Source organism: Salminus brasiliensis, chromosome 22 (genome assembly GCF_030463535.1).
Source record: "Salminus brasiliensis chromosome 22, fSalBra1.hap2, whole genome shotgun sequence".
NCBI classification, from domain to species: Eukaryota; Metazoa; Chordata; class Actinopteri; order Characiformes; family Bryconidae; genus Salminus; species Salminus brasiliensis.
This window is the reverse complement of record NC_132899.1, coordinates 1,871,759-1,884,019: the sequence shown is the minus strand read 5'-3', so window position 1 is coordinate 1,884,019 and position 12,261 is coordinate 1,871,759. Positions and strand designations below refer to the sequence as shown.

The 12,261-nt window shown below is 37.5% G+C and overlaps 1 protein-coding gene across 3 annotated transcripts; it reads right to left on the bottom strand.

Moving 5' to 3' along the window:
- Positions 1-901: 901 nt before the first annotated feature.
- On the bottom strand, positions 902-11,958 carry LOC140544327 (NACHT, LRR and PYD domains-containing protein 3-like). 3 transcript variants are annotated; one of them, XM_072667826.1, is made up of 12 exons: positions 11,888-11,958; positions 9,908-10,132; positions 9,682-9,789; positions 9,485-9,592; positions 9,294-9,401; positions 8,866-8,973; positions 5,892-7,886; positions 4,902-5,075; positions 4,221-4,394; positions 3,507-3,680; positions 3,050-3,096; positions 902-2,946 (listed from the first exon to the last, which is right to left on the bottom strand). In XM_072667826.1, exons 2-12 carry the CDS (start codon positions 10,057-10,059, stop codon positions 2,402-2,404), a joined length of 3,693 nt encoding a protein of 1,230 aa, XP_072523927.1. In that variant the 5' UTR covers positions 10,060-10,132; positions 11,888-11,958; the 3' UTR covers positions 902-2,401. The 3 variants fall into 3 exon arrangements, with proteins under 3 accessions (XP_072523927.1, XP_072523928.1, XP_072523929.1); XM_072667827.1 differs by lacking the exon at positions 11,888-11,958 and adding an exon at positions 10,331-10,398; XM_072667828.1 differs by lacking the exon at positions 9,682-9,789.
- Between the last annotated feature and the right edge of the window lie 303 nt (positions 11,959-12,261).

The following is a 12,261-nucleotide window of genomic DNA, read 5'->3' as shown; positions in this document are numbered from 1 at the left end:
TAATGTTATATAGAGTTAATTACAGGTAGACACTCTCACTGACCACTGACTTTTTGTTTATTTGGGTTTATTCTGATGTTATATAGAGTTAATTACAGGTAGACAATCTCACTGACCACTGACTATGTTTATTTGGGTTTATTCTAATGTTATATAGAGTTAATTACAGGTAGACACTCTCACTGACCACTGACTTTATGATTATTTGGGTTTATTCTAATGTTATATAGAGTTAATTACAGGTAGACACTCTCACTGACCACTGACTTTATGTTTATTTGGGTTTATTCTAATGTTATATAGAGTTAATTACAGGTAGACGCTCTCACTGACCACTGACTTTATGTTTATTTGGGTTTATTCTAATGTTATATAGAGTTAATTACAGGTAGACACTCTCACTGACCACTGACTTTATGTTTATTTGGGTTTATTCTAATGTTATATAGAGTTAATTACAGGTAGACGCTCTCACTGACCACTGACTATGTTTATTTGGGTTTATTCTAATGTTATATAGAGTTAATTACAGGTAGACACTCACTGCCCACTGTCTGTTTATTTGGGTTTATTCTAACATTTTATCTTGTTTAACTGTAAACAAGAGTGAGGTTTACAGAGGTCAGTATTATGAGTTGACGGATGTTGTAAATATGAAGTTTTTTCGTACTAACAGTATAAATAAATGTGATTTCTGTTCGTCTGAAGGTACAAATATCAAACAAATATCTTTATATCCCATTATGTTAAACAGTTCACAAAAAAAGGAACTGGTGATGACCTTGCTTGGTGTCACCACCAGAGGGCGCTGAAAAACAGAATCAGCATGTGGCTCCATAGTAAAGGACCTCATCACGTTATGAACAAGAAAGAAAACATGAATTAACAGAATTAAGCTTTCATAACATTTTATTAGATTCCGCAAAAGCAGTGTTACCCTTCATCTGTGTTGAGAAAAAGACTTATATGTTCAGTCTAAGCACCTCAGTCAGAGCACCACCACATTTATTACTCTCTCAAATGTGTAGAATCAGAGTCAGGAGCAGAAGATCAGCTGCAGATGATCAGAACATGGTTGGAGAGGATTATTCTGGAGGAGTCTGTCTGATTTAAACCTCAGACGTTTAGTCTGGTCTGATCTTGATGGTTGAAGTGAGGAGTAAAGAAAATCACCATCATGGTCAGATCCAGAGAGCTCTCTGAGGCCTTCAGAAAAAAGGGTGGAGATGCAGAGTCTGGGAAGAGGTTTAAACTGATCTCAGAACAGTTAGAGATCAGCCGCTGTTCCACCGTCCACTAAATCATCTACAACAGGAACAGCTGACCAACATGACCAGATCAGACCGTCCTACAGCAGAACCTCGAAATGAGTAAGAAGACTCCAACAGTCCTAAAATCTCATAGTAGAAGACTCCAACAGTCCTAAAATCTAATCATTGTAGCAGGTAGCTCTCACCACAGCTGATGTGATAAAGTACAGCATCTACCATTAAAAAAAGAGACTGAGAGGACGATTTGAATTTCTAAGAAGGATATGTAAGGATTCCTCCTTGATGTCAAAACAAACAAACAAAAAACAGGGCAACAACAAGGGGCATATACCAGCTATTAGGGCATATAGCATCCAAATATTCTTCAGTAGGAATTAGGAACATGTTTTTTGTTTTTCTTTTTTTTTTTTTTTACTTTAAATTAACATTTAAAAAGTGACTGATTTCAAAGACAATAAAAACCGAGAAAGATAAACAGAGTGAGATGTGGAGGGTGGTGTGAGACCCCCTCCATAATGATTATAAAGCATTAAACAAAAAAGCCCCAAACAGTTTTAATTAGTCATAAATATCCCATGACATCACTGCACAGACATGTAACCCATTATAATATCATCCTGATATTAGTGGACAGATTACATGTCCTTTAAAGGCTTTAGGTTATACATTTAGGTTATACGATTTCATTATGACCATCGTTTATTGCAACATTAATTAGATTTTACAAAAAAAGAAAGAAAATTAGGGATAGAGGATAAAAGTGTGAGTTATGAAAACGCGGTGTCTCACTGCTAATTCTTTTATCGGAAATGTGTAGTCAGAATAGGTTTTGACACCTTTTAGTGTTGTAATGCAAATGTAACAGGTCTGGAGGAGAGCACCAGTATATCTCCAGAGTTGCTCATTTTAATAAGCTAACTTTAAAATCAGGCAGTATTTTGAAAGAGATGACAGCATGGTGAAAGGAAGAGGTGGAACTATGGACTTGTAACCAAGTAAAGACTATATTATACTATAGAGTTCTGCCAGATTTTCATGTTGTGACAAGATCTGCTAAGACCAATGTGGTGTGGCAAGTTTTCAGGGAGCCAGAATTTCTATAAACCAGTGCTGATGTCTGATACAGGTCATTATATTTCACACAAAGACACTGAAGAGTCATAGACATAAATGCCAGCATAAAGGGGCTCAGTGAACCTGCACTGGAAAGTGTGTAGATGGATCAGTGTGTGTAGGTCAGAGAGGACACAGTAGAAAGACAATGTGCCACCTGGCCAGTCGAGATACACACCTACTCTGTTGCTACGAGAGCGTGGGACAGGTATGAACGTATTCTTGCCCTTGTGGTGGACGGAGTACTTGTTTTTGTGCTCATAGCAGAAGAGACCCCAGGACTTTTCACTTTTTCCAAAATCTAAAATACATTTCCCTTTCCTGGGGATTCCTTTATAAGCCACTGCTATGCCAGCTTTCCATCCACTCCACTCAGCCTCCCAGTAACAGCGTTTAGAAAGGCTCTCTCTGCACAGCACCTGTGTGTTTTCAAACCTCTCTGGATGACCTGGATATGACGGCTGCATCTTCTTCTGAAATATATAGGTCACCTTTCTGTTCCCTTCACTCAGGGCCAGTTCCCGATTTACTGTGTTTATGTCCAGAGTGAGTGAGCAGGCATCTGCACACAAGCAGAGAAATCAGACATACTGTGTAACGTAAAAGAAATATAATAACAAACATGGTGCAAGAGTATGGGTGCATGTGTGTGTGTAAAAACTTACATTTTCTTAGCCCTGGTTTAATTGTGGACACCCCTCCAGAGTTCAGGCTAAATGTAAATGTAAATACAGATGAAAATACTTTCATACTAACTTTGAAAGATAAAAAAACACAAATCACAGAAACATAAAAGTCCAAACATAGCATTCACACTATTACATTAACCAAGGTGAAATTACAAAGTACTATGAAACTAAATATTTTCACATTTTAATAAATGTTAAACTTCTTTCCTGTGTTAACTTTACCACTGAATTTTGATATACATCTTTAATGGGCTTGTAAAAAAGTTAAAGGGCAAAAAAGACTTCAGGAAGTATATTCCAGATTATGACAATGATAAACACTACTAAATAACAAACTGACAGACTCTGATTAAGACATTGTTTGCACCTGCTATAAATGTTAAACTACTACAATATTACTAAACAAATAAAATGAAGAACAAATTTTCCATACTTTAATTTCTCCAACTTGTAGTTTGGATTATCCACGTTAGCACAGAGCTGCTTTCTTCCAGAATCTCCTGGGTGGTTGTAGCTCAGATCCAGCTCTCGGAGGTGTGATGGATTTGAACTGAGAGCTGAAGCCAGTGAAGCACAGCCTTCCTCTGTGACCAAACAACCAGACAACCTGCAAAAACAAACGTATGATTGTTAAAAGGTAAAATAAGCAACTAGTATTATATATGTATATATATATACACAAATATTTATAAACCATAAAATATTTATATCTCAGAGTATATGTCTCTCTCATCTTTCAGAGGACAGTCAAGCTGCTATACATTTCTCTTTTTGTGCTCAAATATTTTTATTTTGAGGAAACAAGACAATTTTTTGTTAATGTCATTATTGTTATTATGTTTTTCATGGTAAATAATGAGTGCAAAATTAGGTTTTTATTGTTTTCCAAAGGATAACAAGAAAGGTTTCATCTTCCTCTACTTTTATTGTTTCCCAATTCCCTTTGTTAATGCTGTGAGATGTCATGCAGAAGATGCTTTTTGCCTTCTTGTATTATGTACATGTTTTTGCCTCAAACCAATTGAACAAACATTGATCAAAACATTTGTGATTTAAAAAACAGTAGTCAGATTAAATGATAAAATAAAGTCAGCACCACTTCATCAAATGAAACTAATAAAGACATCCATGAAGTTGTGAAATTAACCTTAGTATCTCCAGTTGACAGTGAGGACTTCTCAGCCCATCAGAAAGCAGTTTCACCCCTGAGTCCTGCAGGTCGTTCTGACTTAGATCCAGCTCTTTCAAAGGTAAATGTGCAGACTGTAGAGCTACTGTTACAAATTCACAGGTCTTCTCAGTGAGATTACACATAACCATCCTAAAGGAAAAAATGCAATGTAGTTATATTACCAGACAAGAAATCCTGTGAGATTTCTTGTTTGGAGAAAAATGTTACAGGTTCAGAAACCAGTTCTTTATACCATATAAACCTCTATAGAATCGCTTTTAAGAGAAAACATAACATGAAAAGCTACTAAACTTAAGTCCTGTCCAAACATCTCCACTTAGGACCCCACATCTTTAATAAATTAGGCCGTTCTAAAAATATTGTCCATAGTTTTTGCCCACAGGTTTCAGAATAGCACAAACTGCACTGTAATTTAAAGACAGACTAAATATTAAAATTTACACACAATGATCTTTTTTCTTAGTTATGTGTTCATAGTAACTGGCATAACAGCACACTATTGGCTGACTTTGTTTAGGTGTCTACAATAGCTTAAAAAAACAAATATCAATATCATATTGGTGGTGAAATACATTCTAGTGAATATAAAAACATGCAATTCCTTCCATCATTTTTAAGAAGCTCTGAAACACTAACCTCAGAATCTCCAGTTTACAGTGTGAATTCTTCAGACCAGCACACAGCTGAATCACTCCTGAATCCTGGATGTTATTGTAACTCAGATCTAGCCTGGTCAGGGTAGAGTCAGCTGACTGCAGAGCTGAGAAAACTATTCCACAGTCCTGGCTGGTGAGATTGATGTTGGTCAGCCTGTAAGTGTAATATATGAAAGGCAAATTATTAGTATCTATGAGCAACATGTGAAATTAATGATTATTATTCAATACTCATATATTACCTTAGATTTCATAATGTATGATATATGTATGTATGTATATCAAATACGTAATGGAAATGGCAAATGCAGAATTACAATGTATTTTAATTATGTATTCATTATCAACTACAAAGAAATGGTAACCTATTATTTTAAGGTAGCTGTGACTGATTATTAAATTATAATAACTGTAATTAACAACTGTTGTTAATGAAAACTGAACTGAACAATATATAGATCATATGTCCAGATTTCTACAAGTTCACCAACTTCTACTTGGTCTTATTAAACTTCAGTTTTGCTAAAGTCCTGAAGTCCAAGTTCAAGAACAGAAGTAGAAACATAAAACTTACATCTTGATGGGATTTTCCCTCTGCCCAGTCCAGAATGAACTTTTTGCAGACTGAGACTGAGACAGTTGCAGTTGACTGGGATGCCCTGGATGCACCCCTTAATTATTTCTGATGCAAAACTTTATGTTCTTAATTTACCCCATTATTCTCCCTAAAGCTATTCTCACACATCCATCCCATTTACTCATGCATCTGACAGTTAAACACTGCTGGAATTTGGTAAATGAGCCGTTCACAGCTAGTCCTTAGCCAGGTAGTCCACCTAGATGGTGATATCACTGGATAAAGCTAATTGATAGAATGGCAAGATAACCAGGGCTAATGTTAGCAACAAGCATTACATCTATACATTTGACTAAATGTTTCTTGTATGTATTTACTAGATGTAGAACTCACAAAGCCTTTCTGCAGTTCTTCACAAGTGGGATCAGTCTTTTACGCCCTTCCTCTGATGTGTTGTATTTCTTCGGGTCAAACTCGTCCAGTACTTCCTCTGTCATCTGTAGCATGAAAGCCATTCCTGTGCATTCCCATTGTGTGAGCTTTTTTTTGGTGTTCATCAAATTCTTGATTTCTAACTGAAATGTTACATCCTTCATTTCTATTAGGCAGTGTAAGAAATTCATCCATCTCTCAGGGCTGATGTTCTTTGAATGCTTCTGTTTGATACGTTGAATGTTAACACGGAATTGCTCTGAGACTGAACTTTTGTATATCAGTATGTGGCGAAGGAGTTCCCAATTGGACTGTGCTGAGATGCCATAAAGAAAACGGAGAAAGAGATCCAGGTGTCCAGTTTTACTCTTCAAAGCTTTATTCACTGCAGATGTCAGAAAATCATCAACGAATCCCATTGCTGGCTTTCCAGTCTGGAAAATCTTCAGTACCTCATTTTCCTTCCACAGACATGCATTAAATGCAAAAATAGCAGCAAAAAACTCTTGAAAGCTCAAATGCACAAAGCAGTAGACCTTCTTCTGGTAAAGCACAGATTCCTCTTTAAAGATTTCAGTGCAAATCCCAGAATAAACTGATGCCTCAGTGACATCGATTCCACATTCTCTCAGGTCCTCTTCATAGAACAGGATATTGCCCTTGATCAACTGTCTGAAGGCCAGCTCAGCAAGTTTCAGGATCATCTCCTTGTTACATTTCACCGGACCTCCCTCATCGTTCACATGATACTTTTGGTTCTTTGTTTTTGACTGTATGAGCATGAAATGTATGTACATTTCTGTCAGAGTTGTTGGAATTTCTCCACAAGAATCTTGATTCAGGAGTTGCTGAATCACGGTGGCTGAAATCCAACAGAAGATCGGTATGTGGCACATTATGTAGAGGGTCTTTGCTTTTGTAATCTGTGAGAAGACTCTGTTAGCCTGCGATGGATCGCAGATTTTCTTCTTGAAGTACTCCTCCTTCTGGAGGTCACTGAATCCCTGAATTTCTGTCACACGGCTGACATAATGAGAGGGGATCTGACTGGCTGCTGCTGGACGTGAGGTTATCCAGATGAGAGCAGAGGACAGCAGCTCTCCTTTGATGATGTTTGTCATCAACGCACCCACTGATGATTTCATGGTCACACCAGAAATGTTCTTATTTTTTGAAGACAATGTCATGCTGAGTGAAATTCTGCTTTCATCCAGACCATCAAAGATGAACATAACTTTGCACCTGTCATATATCTCCGGATCCAGTTCTTTAAGCTCAGGATGGAAGACACACAGAAGACCATGAAGACTGTACTGATCTTCTTTAATCAAGTTCAGCTCCCTGAATGGAAGCAGAAACATGAAATCTACGTCTTGATTGGCTTTTCCCTCGGCCCAGTCCAGAATAAACTTCTGCACTGAGACTGTTTTTCCAATCCCAGCAATTCCTTTAGTTAGCACTGTTTTGAACGTTCTCTCTCCTAGTCCTCTCCTTTCGTGCTCTTCTGTCATTTCTTCTTCCGGTAAGGGTCTGAAGATATCATTGCAGTTGACTGGGATGCCCTGGGTGCATCCCGTTAATGATTTCTGAACCTGCAAAACTTCATGTTCTTCATTTACCCCTTGATTCTCTCCCTCTATGAGGTAGAGCTGAGTATAAATGCTGTTCAGGAGGGTTTTGTTTTGGTGTGTTTGGATTCCCTCAAATAAGCACTCATACTTCCTCTTCATACTGGCTTTATGAGTCATCAAGACTTTCTGCAGAATGTCTTCAACCGGCTGTTTATCCTGCATGCACTCCTCAGTGCTTCTTGGTTGTTTTGAGGTAGACTCTGGTGTAGATTTGGTTTTGTGCTGAGAATAGACAAATGCTCCAGATGAACGAGACTGACTGCCGAATGAGCACCCACAACTGCTAGCGGCTGGATCTTTTAGAATCTGACTGCACACTCCACACCTGAAGACAGAGACATCAGTGATATTAACATGGTGCTCAGAATGTTATCAAACAACAGTTTGACTGAGACTTTTTAGTGTCAAGTGCAGCGACTCTTTAGAAGATTCCAAGTAACAGTATTATTAATTTAAAAAATATCATTGTCTATCCTCACTGACCTCATAATCCATACTTCTTCCCAGCTAGAAATGTTTGGTTAGTAGAACATTATAAGAACATCCAGAGAAATATGGTTCTGTTTCTTAGAACAGTCAATCTGTTAAGGGTTCTGGAAGTTCCTAAAACGTTTTTTCTCTTTTTGTTTTTACATGTATTTGTTTATTCCCACAGTTAAATACAGACTTTATACATTTTGTAATGCAAGTTCATCATTTAAACTTTTTATTATTAGGGTTCAGAATTTTGAAAATAAAATCTCTACAAATTTCTAAATGTATGTTTCATAAATGCTCCAGTTCTTAAATCTGTAAACCATTTTATGACACATCCATTAAGCATTATGTATCCGTGTGATTTCAATGTGCTTATGCATCAGTTTCATCAATTGTTTTGTATTGTATTGTATTTTATTTATTAATTAATTTATATTGTATTTCTAGTTTTGGGAAGGTCAATTCAGATATTTCCAAGTATTTTTGTCTAACTGCGAAAGTTGTGTAAGAAATGTTCTGATAACATTGTGATGCAAACCATTATTACTTTGCACATTTTCAGAACATTCCTGAAACATTTTTTAACATTACAAGCTAACGTTCCTGGAACCTCTAAAAACATTGCTGAACCTTCCTATAACATTCTCCGCTAGCTGGGTCAAACACTCTTATTACAGAACCACACTGGAATTCGGTGAGCTCTGTTAAAACCACCCATTCTTTCACTAATGTGTGGAAAAGCAGACTGCATCGCTAGAGGCTTGATTTTATACAGCATTGGCAATAGGACTGTATTCAATGGTGTGTCCCAAAACTTAATGTCTCACCTGGAATGTTTTTGTCCACCACCTAAAGCAGGAGGCTCAAACATGGAGTGGTCACTCTTCATAGATACACAGGTGAGCTCTGAGGATGCTGTTCTCTGGCTGTCAAACCTGCCAAAACATACAAAAGAAACCCACCCAACATTGCAAACGTTTTCATGTTCGATCTTTTGAACCAGCTAACATTTACCTGGGGTGTTTTAAAGACGTCTGACTCATCAGATACTCAGACAAGCTTCTAAGCACAAGAAGAAGAAGTAATATCTCAAATTTGAACAAAAATTTAGATATAATGTAGATATAGTAATATAGATAGCTAATATAAATAATCTATTTAATCATTAAACTCTATATTTTGTAAATGTTATTAACATTTTTGGCTTGTAATACACATCATGTAACTAATCTCTTGGCCTTCTTTAACATCTTACCTCGGGTGTTTAGATCCATCCCTGAAAGCAGGAGGCTCAAACATGGAATGATTACTCTTCATAGACACACAGCTAGGAACCGAAGATGGCGATCCTTGAGTCTCCAACCTGAAAAACAGGTGAGAATTCTATGTCTATCTATGTCTATATGTGCATAGAACAAAGGTCTCCTGAATCATCTAATATCTTACCTAGGGCGTTTTACTCCATCACTGAACGCAGGAGGCTCAAACATGGAGTGGTCACTCTTCATAGAAACACAGCTAGGAACCGGAGATGCTGTTCTTTGGGCCTTTAACCTGGCAAATACACAAAGCAACATGAGTGACAATACTCTTAATTACTATGTCCATAGCATAAACGTCTCTAGAACCATATAACATCTTACTTTAAATGTTTAGATCCATCACTGAAAGCAGGAGGTTCAAACATGGAGTGGTCACTTTTCATAGAAACACAGCTAGAAACCAAAGATGCTGCTTTATGCTTCTCCAACCTAACGTAAACAGAAATCTCTTTATCTCATATCTCTGTAAAGATTGTAAACATATGCAATATTATAATATACATAAATATCTTAACCGTGTAACACGTACTATCATGTAACATCTTACCTCGGGTGTTTAGATCCATCACTGAAAGCAGGAGGTTCAAACATGGAGTGGTCACTCTTCATAGACACACAGCTAGGAACTGGAGATGTTGCTCTCTGGATCTCCGAGCAGTTAGCAGCAGCACCCACTTTATTCTTCTCACTGTGTCTCATTTTTGAGGTTCTTATAGCCTTTCTTCAAACCCTCTGGTGACACTCATTTTATAGACATATCTACAGGAGTTGCCTAAAAGAAAATAGCAAAATGTTTGTTATTACATGCAATGAAATAGGAGCTCGCTCTTTACAGAATAACAGCCTGGTGATAACTTGTGTTTTTAGATAGTTTAGGCTGTTTTCACATCTAAACTGGCTAACCCTCACCAGAAAAGTGCTCTGTTTTTATTACTGGTAGCAAAAACTAATGTATTAAAACTCCACTGGCCTGTTACTGTATAAAATCCAGATGTATGCCTCTGGTATATTGATGGCTTTCAAAACAAAGGATCTCCTTTGGTCCATAATTATGATGTGTAGTGGGTGACCATCATCATCCATGATGGAGAGAAGTTTGTCCAGTAGAGTCTTACATAAAGAAAACCCTGCCAGGTGAAGTCACCAACATTGATTATCTGGTTGCAATGGCACCTGTCAAGGAGTTGAATATATTAGATGTATAATATGTGGCATATATCTGACATTTGGGCCTAATGTGGCATATATCTGACATTTGGGCCATTTTTACCTGATGTGTGAACATAGCAAAACTGAACTAGGGTTCACTTGGACGTAGTCTAGGATTGCTGGATGCCACGGTTCACACTAGGGCTGCGTAATATAATATCAGTAATGACAGATTCTTAAAAAAATACTATTCAGATACTCTCCAGTACTGAGTACAATGATTTTTATTTTTTATTTATCTGTATTTATCAGTATTGCTCTTCGGCCAATACTATTCCGGAGACAGCAATCCTACCTCTTCTCCACTTACACTCATTTTTAGAAGAAGAAGAGTTAAACAAGTGAATAGTATTTATTGAAAAGTATTGACTTACAATACCTTTTAGTATATTTAGCATACATTAAAGTTTCATATGTATATTAATGGAAAACACAAAACAAAATATATAACTTAAAGCAGTGGTTCCTGTCGGGAAATAATGCCCCTGAAGATAATGTGTTTGGTTTAATAATAAAATTAATTTTATTTAATAAAATGTAATAAAATTGCATTAGTAGCTAGCACACTGCATTCTACTCAGAAGCAATGGTTTTCAGTATGATAAACAATAATATCTACCAATACAATTTTATTAAATGTATGGTAATATATTTGGCTACATATATATATATAATGTATGTAGCTATAATATATAATATATAGTAATATACAGCAGAAAATGAGCAACCTATCATAACTTATACTAAGTATTTTAGGCTTTTAATCCACTTAAACCCTTTTAGAGTATTTAGGCAATTTATTAGGGTGTTGTTTTCGCCATGTCTCCATCAACAAAACCCTAAAATATGCATTCTCCATGTTTTTAAATGATAATGTCAGCCGGATAAGTATCCATTACCTTTACCTGTGGACTTATCTAAGCTACATTACCTGTTAGCATTAGCTAGCTAGCTAATTTACCTCAGGATGTTTGCTTCTGACAACAAATAAACCGACCTCCCAAACTAGCGAATACGCCCAGGCTAAAACAGCCCACTCAGCGATTATTAAGCACAATACAAAAAAGTCTGGCTATAAATATTAGTATAATATTGAATAATTCCCCTCAGCTCGTTTCGATAAATGATCAATGCTAAACAGGCTAGCTAACATAGCCTTTTCAAACAGCGCGCGCCCGCATTGTTTCTCGCTTTCCCGCCAAAACAGCTCCCTCAGTGAGTCTCAGCCTGGCCGCCTCAAACCTCTCAGCCATGACGGCGCTGTCTGCTGAAGCACCTCTGTAACGACCCAGGAGGACCGAAGAGGCCATAGACTTACACAAATTCGCCTAAATGCTCCTTTCTGCCGTAGGTGAGATGAACTCCTTCCACCTCTTCTGGGACTTTCGGTTTCGCATGGCCGTCTGTGCAGGACGTGGGGGCGCTCCATTCAGGCGCGGTCGTGCCTACACCCTACGCCCTAAGCCCTACACCCTACACCCTACACACTCTTTATTCTCCATACGAGCAACATTACCTTTACTCTACTTGGTACTGTTTATTCAGTCATTACGGTGCCTATGCCTTACTCCCTACACTTCATTCTGTAGTGATGGTGCCTACGCCCTACACCCTACACCCTACACCCTACGCCCTACACCCTAAGCCCTACACCCTACGCCCTAAGCCCTACACCCTAAGCCCTACACCCTA

Bases quoted from the DNA above. Each gene is read 5' to 3' on its own strand.
- LOC140544327 (XM_072667826.1), bottom strand. From the start codon at position 10,059: ATGAGACACAGTGAGAAGAATAAAGTGGGTGCTGCTGCTAACTGCTCG. The intron at 4,395-4,901 runs GTTAGTGTTTCA...TTTTTCCTTTAG, and splicing joins TGTAAACTGGAGATTCTGAG to GATGGTTATGTGTAATCTCA. The intron at 3,097-3,506 runs GTATGGAAAATT...ATTTACATTTAG, and splicing joins TACAAGTTGGAGAAATTAAA to CCTGAACTCTGGAGGGGTGT.